Below are 14,857 nucleotides of genomic sequence, written 5' to 3' on the forward strand. Positions count from 1 at the left end.
GATGCAGAGATGCGGAGGAGCTTCGCGGTGCATGGGACCACGCGCTGGTCAAAAGGTGAATGAACATGACCAAATGGAAAGGTGGAACGGAACTTCATATGTCCGGCTACGCGTGGTGTGGGCCGTGTGGCGTTGGACCGCTGGTAACTTGGTAGCAAGCCTTCAAAAATTGGAATCTAGTTTGACTCGGCAATTCAATAATTGAATTGGATGATTCATGACGATTATGAATCAATATTTTAATGTTAATAAAATGTATTAAAAGTTATATTTAATGCAATTCAGGTATTTTATATTATGTATAAAAGAGTATAAAATATAAATTTATTCACTAATTTTAATAAAAATATAATACGAATCTAAATAATTTCTATATATATGTAATTTATACATTTAACCTCAATAGTCAACATTTGTTTTCTTTATAGGCGAAAAATATAAAGACTATTAAGTTATAAACACATGACACATGCAGTATTTTATGCACAATCATAAATTTAATATAAAATACTCAATCATTTCTTTAGTTTTTTGTTCGACGAAAAAAATAAAGAACTACGTTTTATCTTTTGATTTTTCTGCAATTCTTATAGAATACAATGATGAAAAAGTTAATATATGTTTAGTTCTATCATATTTTTGTAAAAAAAAAATTAAAAGAAAAAAAATTCAATTGTTAGACAACTTAAAAATAAATACAGTTTTGAATCAGATCAAATTAATCTAAAATCGATCGATTGAAGCGGTTCAGTGAATAGTTCAAAATATTCACTAAAATAGGTTTTATTTTTTGCCGATTCAGTTTGAATTGACATGAATTGAATCTTTTTTTCGAACTTTAGTTGGTAGTCGAATGGTACAAATCTAAGCTCTAAAGTTCATGAAACAGAAAGCAAGAATTAGAGTACATATATAGACAAAAATATATAGAAATTGATAGATATATGAGAAGTGAGAGGAAAGATAAGGCCATAGAGAGAAAAAGAAAACCAAAAAATCATCGAGAATAGTGACGCGTGGGGCTCACACACTAGGTGTGGGCAACGGGACCCCGCACCCCGCCCCTACATGGCGGGACAGGTAAACCCGCTTCAGCCATGTGGGGGCGGGGCCCCGCTCCCCTCATCTAGGGACTCTAGCGAGGGCGGGTGGCGGGGAGGGCCCAACCCCGCCTTGCCCCCGCTTACATTTATATATATATATATACATAAATATATATTTATATTTTACAAATTGTGTGTATATAAATATATATTACAATTTGTTAGACTTGTTCACAAAATATGTAATGAAAAATTTAAAAACTACATAATTTTAAAACTAATACACTATAATTTACACAAAATATGCACTAACAAATTTAAAAATTACATAGTTTTTAAATAATAGTCATATTTAAAAAATTTAAATTTATAATTTGAGTCTAAAGACATATTTTTAATTACTTTTGGACATGGAAATAGTTTTTAAACCAAGTAAAATGTAATATTTTTTTTTAAGTAGACGGAGGCGAGACGGATTGGGAATCCGTCCCGCACCCCACCCCCGCATCCAGGGGTGGGGGGGACGGGGGTGAAATCCTCACACCCCGCCCCATGCTGCGCGGGGTGCGGGGAAAGGGTGGCCCCACCCCCTAGGGGGTGGGTAGCACCCCTCTATCACACACACTTCACAAAAAGGCACTCGAGCCTTAGGCACAGTTAGTAATGGGAATTCTTGCTTTGGTTTCGTGCAAATATGTAGTAGGAAAAATTCTATTCATCATTTTTACATCATACATCATATATTATTTTTTTTCTTATCAAATGTATGATATATAGATGATGAGTAGAATAATTTATTTAATTTAGCAAGAAAAAAGGATAAGTATGGTGTGAGATATAGGATGATGAATAAAAAGGCTCTAGGCAATAGTGGGTTCTAGTGGTAGTCAATGTGTGTGCGGTGTGGTGTGTTGGCGACAATCGATCTTAAGCAATGATGATCGGAAATGGTGGGGAGGTTTTAAGGAGTTGGATACGAAGATTGGAACTCGAGGAAGATATAAGGACAGAAAATCAATGAGAAAAGAAGAAAAAAGAAGCCGGTTGGGGGGTTTCGCTTGAGAGGTTGTTTGGGAGAGATGGCATGATAAGAGCTGAACTTAACACATATTAGATATCCTCTTACATAATATCATATCATTCATAGCTAATAATTATATTAATAATTTTAGTCATGCAATCTTATATGATAGACCAGGACTACTAGCAAAGGCCTTGTTTGGACATTGAGTTAATCTCATTATAAATTTTCCAAACTTTTAAATAAAATATAATAAATAATTCAACTTTTTCAAATATCAAAATAAAAATAATATTAAAAATTTATATTTTAATAATATTTTATTCAACTTTCAACTCTTATCTTATCTCAACTTAAGTCACTATTCATACCTCTCCTAATAGTGTGTTTGGATGTTGAAACCAACTCAACTTATTTCAAACTAATCCTTGATGAGATCACTATTTTTTCAACTCTCTATAAAAAAGATAAACACATCTTAACTTATTTTATACATTCAAATACATCTAATGAGACCCACAAAGTATTACTATTCACATATCAATTCAAATCATCTAAAATCACCTCAATATCCAAACTCAGCCATAAGACTACTTAGTTCTTAATAACTAACATTATGCAAATTGCAAAAGATTTAGGGTGATGCTATTAAGCTGCCAAGTTTTGAACGCTGTGCGTGTTCTCTACTGCAAATTTATTTTTTTTTCTTTCAAATATTTTTTTAATGTTTTAAAAAAATATCAATATATTAATAATTATTTATTTAATCATTAAATATAAAATATAAAAATATAAAATATAAACAGTCAAAATGAGGGAGGAAACGACGTTGGATACTATCATTTTCCATAGATTATACTCGAGTTGGAGCCCATGTGAGATCTAAACACACCAGTAATGATGAGATTTAAAACACAAGTTTCTCCATTTGCCACTTTGGTATGTTAACGCATTCATTTGTGGATGGGTGGATTGGGGTAAAATAAAAAAATAAAAAAATAAAAAAAATATTAATAAAAAATAAAAAATAAAATATTAATAATTTTTGTTATGTAAAACTCACTTAAATAATATGTTAACGTGTGAAAAAATAAGCTTGCAAATAGATTTTTTTTAAAACAGTTGAATATTTTTGAAATATTACTAATTTTTTATGCTAATTGATGTTATTGATTTTCAATTTAATCGTTTATTTGATAAAGAATTTTCTCTCTTTTTTAATTGACAGCCACTTGGTCGGTGAGAACTTGTCTGGGGACTGTGACAGCAAATTTGTCACTCGCTGTGACATTAATCTCAAACAATGAAGCTAAAGATGCAATACGCAGATGCCCACGGAGTGAAACTGCACGCCCAACATCACACACTACACGTAACCCACTACCCTATCGTGTGCATTAGGTTCGCGTGCACCTTCTCCCCCACGCTCACACCTTCTCTCTTGCTAACACACATACCCACCCAAGTCACCGATCGTCAATTCATTTATCGCCTCTCTTTCATGAGCAGCCTCCATTTTCTCAAACATTCAATCTTTTTCAATCTTCTTGCGCCATCTTTATGATCATCGGTCCCAACCAACTTCAAATTTAGATTCATCTCGTAAGGTACGTGTTTGTTGTAGTTGATGAGGTTTTGTTTCTTAACTCTCATCTTTCATTTCTGCAAATGGGCTTTATTAATTCTGAATAAGAAGTTCTATCACATCAATACCTGCCCATTATTCCGTATTGTACTGATGATTATATAAATTTAATTTTTAGTGTTGAAGGTGCATTGGTAGTTATGAGCCTGTGCGGGTGTTCATGTTTTTGTAGGTCTTGTGTGTTTATGTGTATGATTGGGTTTGTGATTACGCCTGTAACGTGTTTACACGGGATTTTCTGGAAGATAATATAATCGGTAGTTGGCCGATTGTGGTGGGTTTGATTTTGTTGGCGTAAAATTTTGGTTAGAGGTTGTTTGCCTGGGAAAGTTTGAGCTTTTAGCTTGGCTTATGCTTTATGGATAGATTTTCAGAATTCAGTTCTGTATCTCTTTTTCTTCTGGATGTGCATTTGTAACCGATGGGTTAAAACTCCCGTTCCTCCGTGACAGGTTTACTTGCCAACTGAAGAAGATCAAAGATGTTTTAGCTTGTAAGGAATAAAGGCACTTCTGGACTAAAAATAGAAAAGTATAAATTTTTAGCTTGAATCCAATTAAGTTGGATGAATTTTTATATTTAGTATGTGATATATGCGTATTACTTAAACTGTATTTATCTGATAGATATAAGCCTTGATAGATATAAGCCTGCAATGTAACTCTTGTGAACTTGATTCTTTGTAAACATTTTTTGATCAGTATAAAGGAAAGAGGAAGAGATGAAGGAAGCAATTACAATTACAAATGCCAAGAGCAACAAAATTGACTAGGAAAACCGAGATGGAGAACTCAAATCTAGCCAACTGTCCACATGAATGGAGTGCATAAAGTTGTAGCTATAAGCTTAAGTTTCGAATGTTTCGTCCCCATAAGATCTGATTATCAAGAAACTCGGAATTAAGAACAATGCAGCAGTTTTTCATTCCTGCCTGCCATTGCTTGCAAATCTGACATGTCAGCCACAAAGCCACTTGGTGATGGAATTCTGCATAACTATGAGCCTATGAGGGTAAAAGAATATTTCAGCATAGCTGGTTTTGCATTTCAAATTTGGGTTTGAAGGGTCCTAATTACATATCTCTCCCGACCCACCCCCTTGCAAAGAAAAAAGAGAGAGAATAGCTTAAGACCAATTATTTTTAACTGCACACCATTGCATCTTACACAAGTGTTATATTTCAGTTTAAAATCTCAATTTCAAGGATCATACTTTTATGCAATTAAACTTTAGTTGACACCATTTAGAAAATAGCCCATTCGACTTTCTTGAATGAAATAGTGCTCCTTGGCTGTTCACCATCATTTTTAACAATGCTATGGGACTGCTTTCTGAAACTAGCTCTTAAGTTTGGCTTACTATGAGGTTCTGGATAATTTCTGTTCTTCCCCTTTATATATAGGTGGAAAGGAGGTCTTATTTGAGCCCAAGCGCATTGACTAACAAATGCAAGGACTAAAGTGTGATACAAGTTAAATAACATTAATGCTTGTGGACATTGTTTGTTCAAAGGTTATTAAAAGAGGGAAAATCGAAGGATCATAAAGACAAGTATTTTTATTACATATCTGAAATTGACTCCCAAAGTGATCATTTTCTCAATTAAATGGTTACTAGAGGATTGTTTCTTCTTAAATGTTCTCATAATCTTTCTTTCTTTGTTAGGTTAGATTTCAATAGTTCAAAGTTCTTTGGGTTTGGAGTGGAAGATAGAAGGAGATTTTCTTTTTTATGGGAAAGAATGCCGGATTTGAGAAGTGGAGTTCGGCGCTCAAAGAGGGTGAATAATGTCCACGAGAATCCTCCAGTTGTAGTTCCAACTGCGTGGCCTGGAGTGGGAAAAGGTAAGGCTCCAAAGCCTCAGTTCTTTAACCCAATTATGTAAAATCCAATCACCCCAGCATTTCTTTTTTTCTCAATCCAGGACCAGTTGGTAACGGAAGAGGAAGAGGACTTAGAGCTATGAATCAAGGTAAGATCTCCAAGCCTCTTGGTGCTGGAGTTGGTGGACGGGGACGCGGGGGTTTAGACTTGCCTGGGAGACAGGTAGTTGCCATTCAGGATGAGTTGGTGGTTCATAAAAGTGCAGAAAAATTAGCTGCTGAAGAGGAGCCCAGCTCAAGTCCACTTCCTGAAAGGGTTATTCTTTCTGCTTTCGAGCTGCAGTCTTTAAATTGCTATTGCTCTCTTGCTATGGATTCCTTATACCTGTCAGTGATTGTTTCTGTATAAATCTATTATACCCCTCATATTTGTTCTCTCTTTTCTCTTTTCTCTGATCATGTCTAATATGTATGTTTACCTGGATTAACATTAGTACGGTCAAAATAAATAACCTGAATAATTAACAAAACTCTCCATTTTTATGTGGAAAGTCAGCTTCAAATGGATGATTTTCAAAATTCTTATGGGATTTTCATAGTAACAGTTTTTCAAGGCTCACTAACTGTGATTGGAGGCTTGCGTGAGTTCCATATGTGGTATCTTTGTAACCGATAGACAAATTAAATGATTAAATTCATATACTTCCATGATCCTTTTTTGGGAAAATTGGTCATTTAATTTGGTATCAGATCAATTGTCCTGATTGGAACTGAGTCGACTCTATATTATCCCTATTTCCATTATATTTTCCTACTGTTGAGTGTACTTATCAAGTTAAATGATTAAATTCACCTCTTCTTATGGGCATAAGGTTTTTTGGACAATTGGTGATTCAATAGTATGAAAGAGGCCTTCTTCCTTTGAGACACTGGTCAATTGACTTGTACATAACTTGTGTGCTTCTTAAATCTGCAGTCTGCTGTAATATATTGACCACATATAATTGGGGGTTCATGGTTTCTAGAAAGTAATCAACATTCTGATGTGGTTTCTTTTGTGGCTTTAAGTTAAAGAAGATGAAAGGTAGGCTTGCTTAGTGTGAAGAGTTAGGTTCTGAAGTTCACAGAGAGCTTCTTGCACTTTTTTTTTTTTGGGAAGGAGGGGGGGGGGGGGGGGGGGGTGGGTTGAAATTATATATGCATTCTTTTAACTCTTTTACTTGAATTTAAAAAATGGTGTGGTAGTTTTGTGGAATAAACTTGAATATACTACTTAAAAACTTCCAAGCGGTTGAAGTGTAAATGTTTTTTGCTTATCATGTAATGTATTTTGAAATCCAATGAAGAGATGATAGACATAAATATTGGTGATATGTTCTGATTAAGAAAGAAACAACACAGCTTTACCCATAATGATTTTTCCCCATGCATTTATTGTATTGAAACATGTCTTGAGGTAATTTCCCCCCTAATTATCATTTTCAGGTTCAGGTTGGCAACTCCCCTGTGTACAAGTTAGACAGAAAGCTGGGTAAAGGGGGTTTTGGGCAAGTATTTGTTGGAAGAAGAGTGACTGGTGGTACCGGGCGAACTGGGTCTGATGCCTCTGAGGTAGGTTTTTTCTCTCGTGCATTTCTGATATACGATCTACCTGTCTAAATTTACCTAGGAAGTTTGTTCTTTTCTTAATGGAATTCTCCTGTACTTTTTTTGTAGGTTGCTTTGAAATTTGAGCCTCGAAAAAGTAAAGGAGGTCATTGTGGTCCTCCTTTTGAGTGGCAAGTATACAGGTAAGTTTAGTTCTTACTATTAATTGAATTCTAATATTTATGATGTAACTAATCTTTTGATTTCAATTAAAATGAAGCAATCTTAATGGTTGTTATGGACTTCCCTTGGTCCATTATAAAGGGAAACAAGGAGACTACTATATCCTAGTGAGTTTTCTTCTAGCACCTTTTTTACTCGTGTGTCTTATGTGCGTTGAATCTAGTAACTGCCACAAATATCTGATCATTCCTAATTGTGAATGTAGGTGATGGACATGCTAGGCCCAAGCTTATGGGATGTTTGGAACTCTTACAACCAGATGTAAGAAAAAATGAATGCTTCTAAAAAAGTATTTCTGTCCATTTATGGAATTCTTGTTTTGAATTTATTGTTCTTGCCTCTTAAGTTTTTTTGTTCCTTTGACAGGCTGTCTGAGGAGATGGTTGCTTGTATAGCAGTGGAGGCTATATCAATTCTAGAGCAACTTCATTATAAAGGGTACCTTGCAAAATTTTGTCGTTTCTTTTCTCCAATTTTTTTTTGGGGTAATATTATTCATAATTGCTTGGTTTCATGCCAGTTTTGTGCATGGAGATGTTAAGCCAGAGAATTTTTTGCTTGGTCAGCCTGGAACACCTAATGAAAAGAAGTTGTATCTTGTTGATCTTGGTTTGGGTATGTTTTTCTTGGTTAGATAAGTCATAACAACCTTTGATAGACATCTGGAGATGCATCTATACTTATTCGTCAATAGAAAGATGTGACTTGCAATTATATTTTCTTCTTCAGCTTCAAGATGGAAGGATGCATCCTCTGGTCGTCACGTCGATTATGACCAAAAGCCTGACATTTTCAGGTGACTATATGCCTCAAAAAAAACTTTCTTTAGTTCAGTGGAAGATCAGAGTGTGAAGGTGGTTTCAAAAAACTCAATCCTGTTTTCAAATGCCTCAAGGAAAAAAAATTCTTGAGAATCATTCTTTAATATTCCAGAATAAAGGAAAGTGCTTAAAAAAAATCCTTATTTCAGAGGATAGGTTGGCTTAACCAAGTTTATATGTGATTTTTCTTATATGAAGCTTTTGTTTTTCTTTTTATTTAAAAGTATATTTTATATTTATGCCTTTTCTTACACTTAACTTCCTTTAGAGCTGCTGCATGTATAAGGCTATAAGTTGTGATAGCCCAATTCATCTTATGCTTGTGACAGGGGAACTGTTCGTTATGCAAGTGTCCATACTCATTTGGGTAGGACAGGGAGCCGAAGGGATGACCTTGAATCCTTAGCATATACCCTCGTATTTCTCCTTAGAGGCAAACTTCCCTGGCAAGGTTATGTTGTAAGTTCACTTCAATTCTAATTCCTGATTCCATTCAACCATGCATTGACAACTACAACTTTGTGGCTTAGACTTTGTAGGGTTGCCATATCTTTTCCTTCTCTCTCTCTCTCTCTCTCTCTCTCTCTCTCTCTCTCTCTCTCTCCCAATGTCTAAGGCCCGGTTTGTATTCGCAAGTCATCTCAAGTCATCTCAAGTCATCTCACTACTATTCATTATTATTCATCAACTTTAACTCATAAATTTCACTACTATTCACAACCCATCTCAACTCATCTCAACTCATCTTTGAATCCAAACGATACCTAAATGTCTCTTGGGCTGCAGGGAGAGAACAAAGGATTTCTTGTTTGTAAGAAGAAGATGGCAACTCCTCCTGAGATGCTATGTTGCTTGTGCCCTCCTCCTTTTCAACAATTTCTTGAGATGGTGACCAATATGAGATTTGATGAAGAACCAAATTACTCGAAGCTAATTTCCCTTTTTGATGACAGCATTGGTACCATTCCAACACTGCGACCAATCAGAACTGATGGAGCTATAAAGGTGGTTTGGTAATTTGACTTTTTGATCTTCTTTCATGAACCATCTTTTAACTGCTTATTGTGGATATAGGTGGGTCAAAAAAGGGGGAGATCACTTGTTGAGTTAGAAGATGTTGGGCAGCTTAAAAAGAGAGTTCGACTAGGTACTCCAGCCACCCAGTGGATCTCAGTCTATAATTCCAGATCAGCAATGAAGCAAAGGTAAGTGATGTTTAAATATTGTGTGATATGGACACTTGCTCTCTTTTCTATGTGAGTCGTAGTATCTAGAATTTTCTAACTATATATGTTGTTTCTTTGCCTGGCAATTTTTGGTTGAATGTAGATTTGACAGTTTATCTTCTTGGTCTTGTATAGGCATAAAATTTTGCATTGCATTCTAGTTAGAACATTTGAAGCACCAAGATTGAGGGTCACCATGGGAAGATATTTTTTTTGTCTCATTATGTCTCCCTCTGCAGTAGATTTTTAAATTACTTTCCCTGGCTCATTGTCTCAAATTCAAAATGTTTCGAAATGTTTTGGTGGGAAATAGTCACTAGTTCTGGATATCTACATCATATTATAACTTTTGGTGTGTAGCCTGGCTACTCAATCAATTTCTTAAAGGAGAATGTATATTCAAAGTTGTAGATATCACATAGGGATCAGGAGTAATTCTGCTTGTGCATAGCCCATTCTAGATTGCTATATAGGTTGTCAGCATTACAAAGCAAAAGAGACTTTTAATTGAACCCATGATCATACACAAATATTCTTGATGACGAGGCCAGTCATAACCTATCATAGGATTATCCTTCCCAGTTGTTGATTTTAGATTCTTTATCTTATCGTGTGATGGGATTCCTATACGATAGGTATCACTACAATGTTATGGATTCAAGACTACACCAGCATGTGGAGAAAGGAAGAGATGATGGTTTGTACATTAGCTGTGTAGCTTCATCGGTGAATCTGTGGGCCATTATTATGGATGCAGGGACAGGTTTTACATCCCAGGTTTATGAACTCTCGACCGTGTTCTTGAATAAGGTATGCATTAGTGTAATTTGTCATCAATTTTGGAATTTTCATGTTTAATTATGTATCAATTTAGCAACTTTTTCTTCTAATTGTTTCATCAGGAGTGGATAATGGAACAGTGGGACAAGAATTACTACATCACTTCAGTGGCTGGCGCAAGCAATGGCAGTGCCTTGGTGGTAATGTCCCAAGGTGAGTGGCACACACATATTTTTCCTTTATTTTTGTCCCTTCACTTAGGCCTCGTTTGTATTCAAAACCCACCTCAACTCATTTCATCATTACAACTTTCCCAAATTCCCACACAAAATATAATAAATAATTCAACTTTTATTCTACTATTCACAAACCATCTCAACCCATCTCAACTCATCTCTAAATCCAAACCACTCCTCAGTTTATATCAATTTCTCAAAGAGCAACATTTGGTTCATTATAGTCACAGTAACTGAATTTCCTTGGTTTAGGCTCCTGTCAAATTTTGATTCTTTTCTGATTAGCATATCCATGGTGTGCTACTACCCAGGAAAGAGTATAAATTAGGACACTGTAGGATGCTGAAGGATCTAACTTAATGTTCTTCACTATTCATGCTTTCCTCTCTTATCATAACTTTAATTGGCTGGATTACCTTGTCTAATGGATAGTCCACCTTAGGATCTAAAGTATGGTATTTTTATTTCTCAATGCTCTCCACCATATCCAGATTGCTCAGATGGTTTCGGTGGAAATTTCTTCCAGCGACACATTTTGGTTAGGCTGAAAAGTCCTTTTGAAACTAACTAAGCCAAACTACACAAACCTCAGGTTCCAATGAAAGCTGGTGATGATATGCCTTATAGATTACGAACAAAATACCTCATAGATTACTAACTTTTTTTTCTTGGTAATCATTCAGTATTAGGCTTCATAATCAATGGACAGGTCTTCATTATCTTTACCCAGCAAGTTTTTGGTGCAGTTATCTGATATATTGCCAATACTGCCTTTCTTTTTTTTGGCATTAAAGGGGTGCCTTACACTCAGCAGTCCTACAAAGTTAGTGATGTATTTCCTTTCAAATGGATCAATAAAAAGTGGAAAGAAGGCTTCTCAGTTACTTCTATGACCACTGCTGGTGTGAAATGGGGCATTGTCATGTCCAGAAATACAGGTTATGCTAATCAGGTAATTCAGTCTCCCCCCTTGTCATGTTCTGCTTCAGATGGAATACTGCAAAAAGAACTAAGTGTCCTCTGCTGTGTATCATCAGGTCGTTGAACTTGATTTCCTTTATCCAAGTGAAGGGATTCATAGAAGATGGGAGACTGGATATAGGATCACCTCTACCGCTGCTACAGCAGATCAAGCTGCATTTATACTTAGTGCACCCAAGAAAAGATCAGCAGATGTGGCACAAGAAACTTTGCGGACATCTGCTTTTCCTTGTAATCATGTGAAGGTACATATGACCTCTATATAATTATATATATATATATATATAATATTCCATCCCATTATTTAGGGAGAGATCTACATTGTTTAATTAGATTGGAAGAGATCGACGTAATATTAAGAGATTATATCTAAGTTGTCTTAAAGTTTGGAAAGAAAGAGCTTGTTTTGTGTTATACATAACCTCATTTTAATCTTTGGAAGTTGACAAATTTTTTAATTACTCTTTGCCCCCACTACCAACTTCTCCCTCCTCTCTCTCAGTTTGAGTTTTGGGTAAGCAAGGACTAGGATTTTGATGGGAGAAGGTCTGAAAAATAGAAAGGAATAGGTTCATTCCCTGATTTATGTTGCACATCAAGAGTAGCCCTAATGTTTTTCCCAACTTGGTAAAATATTGATTTTCTCTTTCTCCAAAAAATTAATGCTTCCCTTGTAAGGATGCTACATTGTCATCATTGTTTCCTTAGGAAAGAAGATGAATTAGCATTAAGTCCAACATTCTTCTCTCTAGAGTTGCAATCTAACAAATTCACAAGTTGAATTCTAAAGCCCTTAAAAACTTGAGAATGAGTTTTCTTGAATCATCGGAGAATAATGTAAAGGGTGAATATCCGTTTTTTTATTGTTCTAGTTTTATTCAATTTTTGGAGTCGAGGGTTTTTTTTTTTTCTTTTTTTTTGTAATTTTTAGATTTCCATATATGGGCTACAATTTTAGTGCATTGCGATATGTTTTTCTTTTATTTTGTTATTGGGTTCTATTTGTGGGTTTCATTAGTTATTTTGTTAGGTATTAGATGCCTATAGATGGAAGTAATTTTTTAAAAGAAAATTTATAATTAAATTATTCAATAAAGAAGATGACTTTGAAGATTTTCAGCAACTATTGCTCTTGAAAATTATGTGATGCCTAGGTTTATCTCTTTTTTTCTCTATTTTATACCAAATTCCAGGCAATATTTTATCTGATTCTAGATTGATTTAATGACAAGACCAATCTTGAAAAAGCCCTCAAACCACCGATCTATCATATGGCTTCCCAACAACCAAAAGTACCAAATTATCCATTTTCCGATTACTGTTAGCAGCCCAGGAACAGGCATCCAATCCCTAATTTTTCTTCAACAGGCATCCCAACCATAGGTTTTCCTCTTTGATAGTCCACAGCGTACCCTTCCCACATATCGTAAGAAGGCTTATATTCTCTAATATTACCCACACCTGAAATAAAACAAGTTGCTTCCAGAAACTTTTGCATTGGATTTTATGTGACACCCTTTATTTTATTTCCAATGTTACTTTGATTATTTGTACTTGTGGATGTTCATTTTCACAATTTCAAATGGGTTTGGTAGATTCTCTCTCAAGGATTTGCATATTGTTATATGAATGGATGCTTTTGTCTATATGGCAGGAGAAATGGTCAAAGAATCAATATATTGCATCCATCTGCTATGGAAGAACAGTGTCCTGACATATGGGGCTTGGAAGAAGAAAGTGCACCTGCACATTGTTAGTAGGTAAAATATCCCAGCCTATCCCACATGATGTCTTTTAGTTTTTATCTATTATGATTGCAAGGCGTGAATTTTGTAGTAAATAAGGAGTTTCCATTATTTAATATCTGCTTGATTCTCATTCTATGCTTGTCAGCATGATTTGTACTTTTATAGGCTTCCTTTAAAACTTGTCTCTAGTTATTTTTCCAATTGGCCTGTATTCAAGCAGAGAGTATATCCCCTGAAAATTTACTTACTGCTGCACTCCTTGAAGTCTAGTGTCCATATTTAGTTAAATAAAACCCTGTTTAAAATTATAGTTTCATTCATGTTATAACTTATAAGTCCTGGAGTTTTATCGGAAGAAAGTGCCAAAAAAGCAATTACATTACGGGAGTTCATATTTTCTTTTTTCCTTAGCCAGAGTCTAATGATACAGATTTTCCCTGTACATATTTGTGTAGATATAGAACTATCATAAGATCACGTTTGTAACCTGTATGGACATTGCTCACTGTCTATCCGATCAACTTTTTGTAACCTTAAGAGAGTTTTACCGCTCTCAAACTTTTGGAAGGTGAGATAAGAGTTTGCCCACGTCCAATGAGATTAATGTTTTGGTTTCTAAATCAGGAGTATTAAGGCCTTGTTTGTATATACAGGTATTCTCAAATATTCTCAGATATTTCCTTCCCAAATATTACTCAAAACAAAAAACACTTTTCAATTCAAATCTTCAACGTTTACATCTAATCATTAGCTAATTATTACAATCTTTTCAAACTTCTAAACAAAACACAAAAAACAATACGTTTTCAAATTTTCAAGAAATAATATTAAAAAATTATATTAAAACAATATTTTAACTTTATAAGATTTTTATTCAAGTTTTTTTCTCTCATTTTTCAAAATCCAATAAAACATTTTAAACTCAAGCAATTTCACTACTATTAACAAATCATTTCGCTACTATTCACATATATTTTGAGATATTATAAGTGTCCAAACGAGCCCTAAATTCCAAAAAATTGGAAAATATACACAAGTTGTGGAGCACCCGAATGAAAGCTGACTTTATTTCCGTAGAGGATTTTTCCCATTACTTCAGAATAAAAGGCGAGCATGACTTAAGTTTAAGTTTTGTCTCCTGACTCCTTTTTCTCTACAGATCTGACTTGAGTTTATTTGTTAGAGTGAGTTCAGTACTTTATTAGTAATCTGTTGTAATTGCCTGGACTGAAAGTGGATTTTAGACTTTATATTATCACTTTTACACAGGCCTGCGGTTGATAGGGCTTTTGAAGGATTCAGAATGTTTTGAATACGCATGGAGGTGGCTTTCCTTCATGTAGAATCGCTGCAAACAGAAACAGAGGGATAAAAGCTTGAACTGTGCCAGTATCAGTCTTTTTGGTCATGTCTGGCAGAGCTGTTTAATTTTGTTCAGCCCCTTATAAATGTGTGTATCCTCCGTTTTGGTATGATAGTTGAATACAATCAGTTAAACCTTGTAGACAAGAGTTTGAAAAGGATCAGTAAAAGTCCTAAAGCTCTGCAGGTGTTGCAAAGGAGTTGAACCTCAAATTATTTCATATCATTGTTGTGTTCATAAAGGCATGTATGTTTATCAATTGTTGTACCTATCTACCATATTATTACAAAAATGGGGATAAAAAACCAATTGAGCCATCGTTAATGTTTCAGTCAGTAAA

The 14,857-nt window shown here is 34.9% G+C and overlaps 1 protein-coding gene across 4 annotated transcripts; it reads left to right on the forward strand.

Moving 5' to 3' along the window:
* Positions 1 to 3,454: 3,454 nt before the first annotated feature.
* LOC121250037 (casein kinase 1-like protein HD16) lies at positions 3,455 to 14,834 on the forward strand. Of its 4 annotated transcripts, none has more exons than XM_041148948.1 (20): positions 3,459 to 3,671; positions 4,411 to 4,720; positions 5,375 to 5,553; positions 5,634 to 5,848; positions 7,018 to 7,143; positions 7,249 to 7,322; positions 7,400 to 7,469; positions 7,568 to 7,623; positions 7,729 to 7,800; positions 7,883 to 7,977; positions 8,092 to 8,158; positions 8,513 to 8,642; positions 8,970 to 9,188; positions 9,258 to 9,388; positions 10,045 to 10,219; positions 10,312 to 10,402; positions 11,220 to 11,377; positions 11,463 to 11,651; positions 13,061 to 13,162; positions 14,424 to 14,834. In XM_041148948.1, exons 3-19 carry the CDS (start codon positions 5,451 to 5,453, stop codon positions 13,118 to 13,120), a joined length of 2,031 nt encoding a protein of 676 aa, XP_041004882.1. In that variant the 5' UTR covers positions 3,459 to 3,671; positions 4,411 to 4,720; positions 5,375 to 5,450; the 3' UTR covers positions 13,121 to 13,162; positions 14,424 to 14,834. The 4 variants fall into 4 exon arrangements, with proteins under 4 accessions (XP_041004884.1, XP_041004882.1, XP_041004883.1 ...); XM_041148949.1 differs by having other exon boundaries at positions 5,380 to 5,553; positions 13,061 to 13,166; XM_041148947.1 differs by having other exon boundaries at positions 5,380 to 5,553.
* Positions 14,835 to 14,857: the final 23 nt, after the last annotated feature.

This window comes from Juglans microcarpa x Juglans regia, chromosome 2D (assembly GCF_004785595.1).
Source record: "Juglans microcarpa x Juglans regia isolate MS1-56 chromosome 2D, Jm3101_v1.0, whole genome shotgun sequence".
NCBI lineage: Eukaryota > Viridiplantae > Streptophyta > Magnoliopsida > Fagales > Juglandaceae > Juglans > Juglans microcarpa x Juglans regia.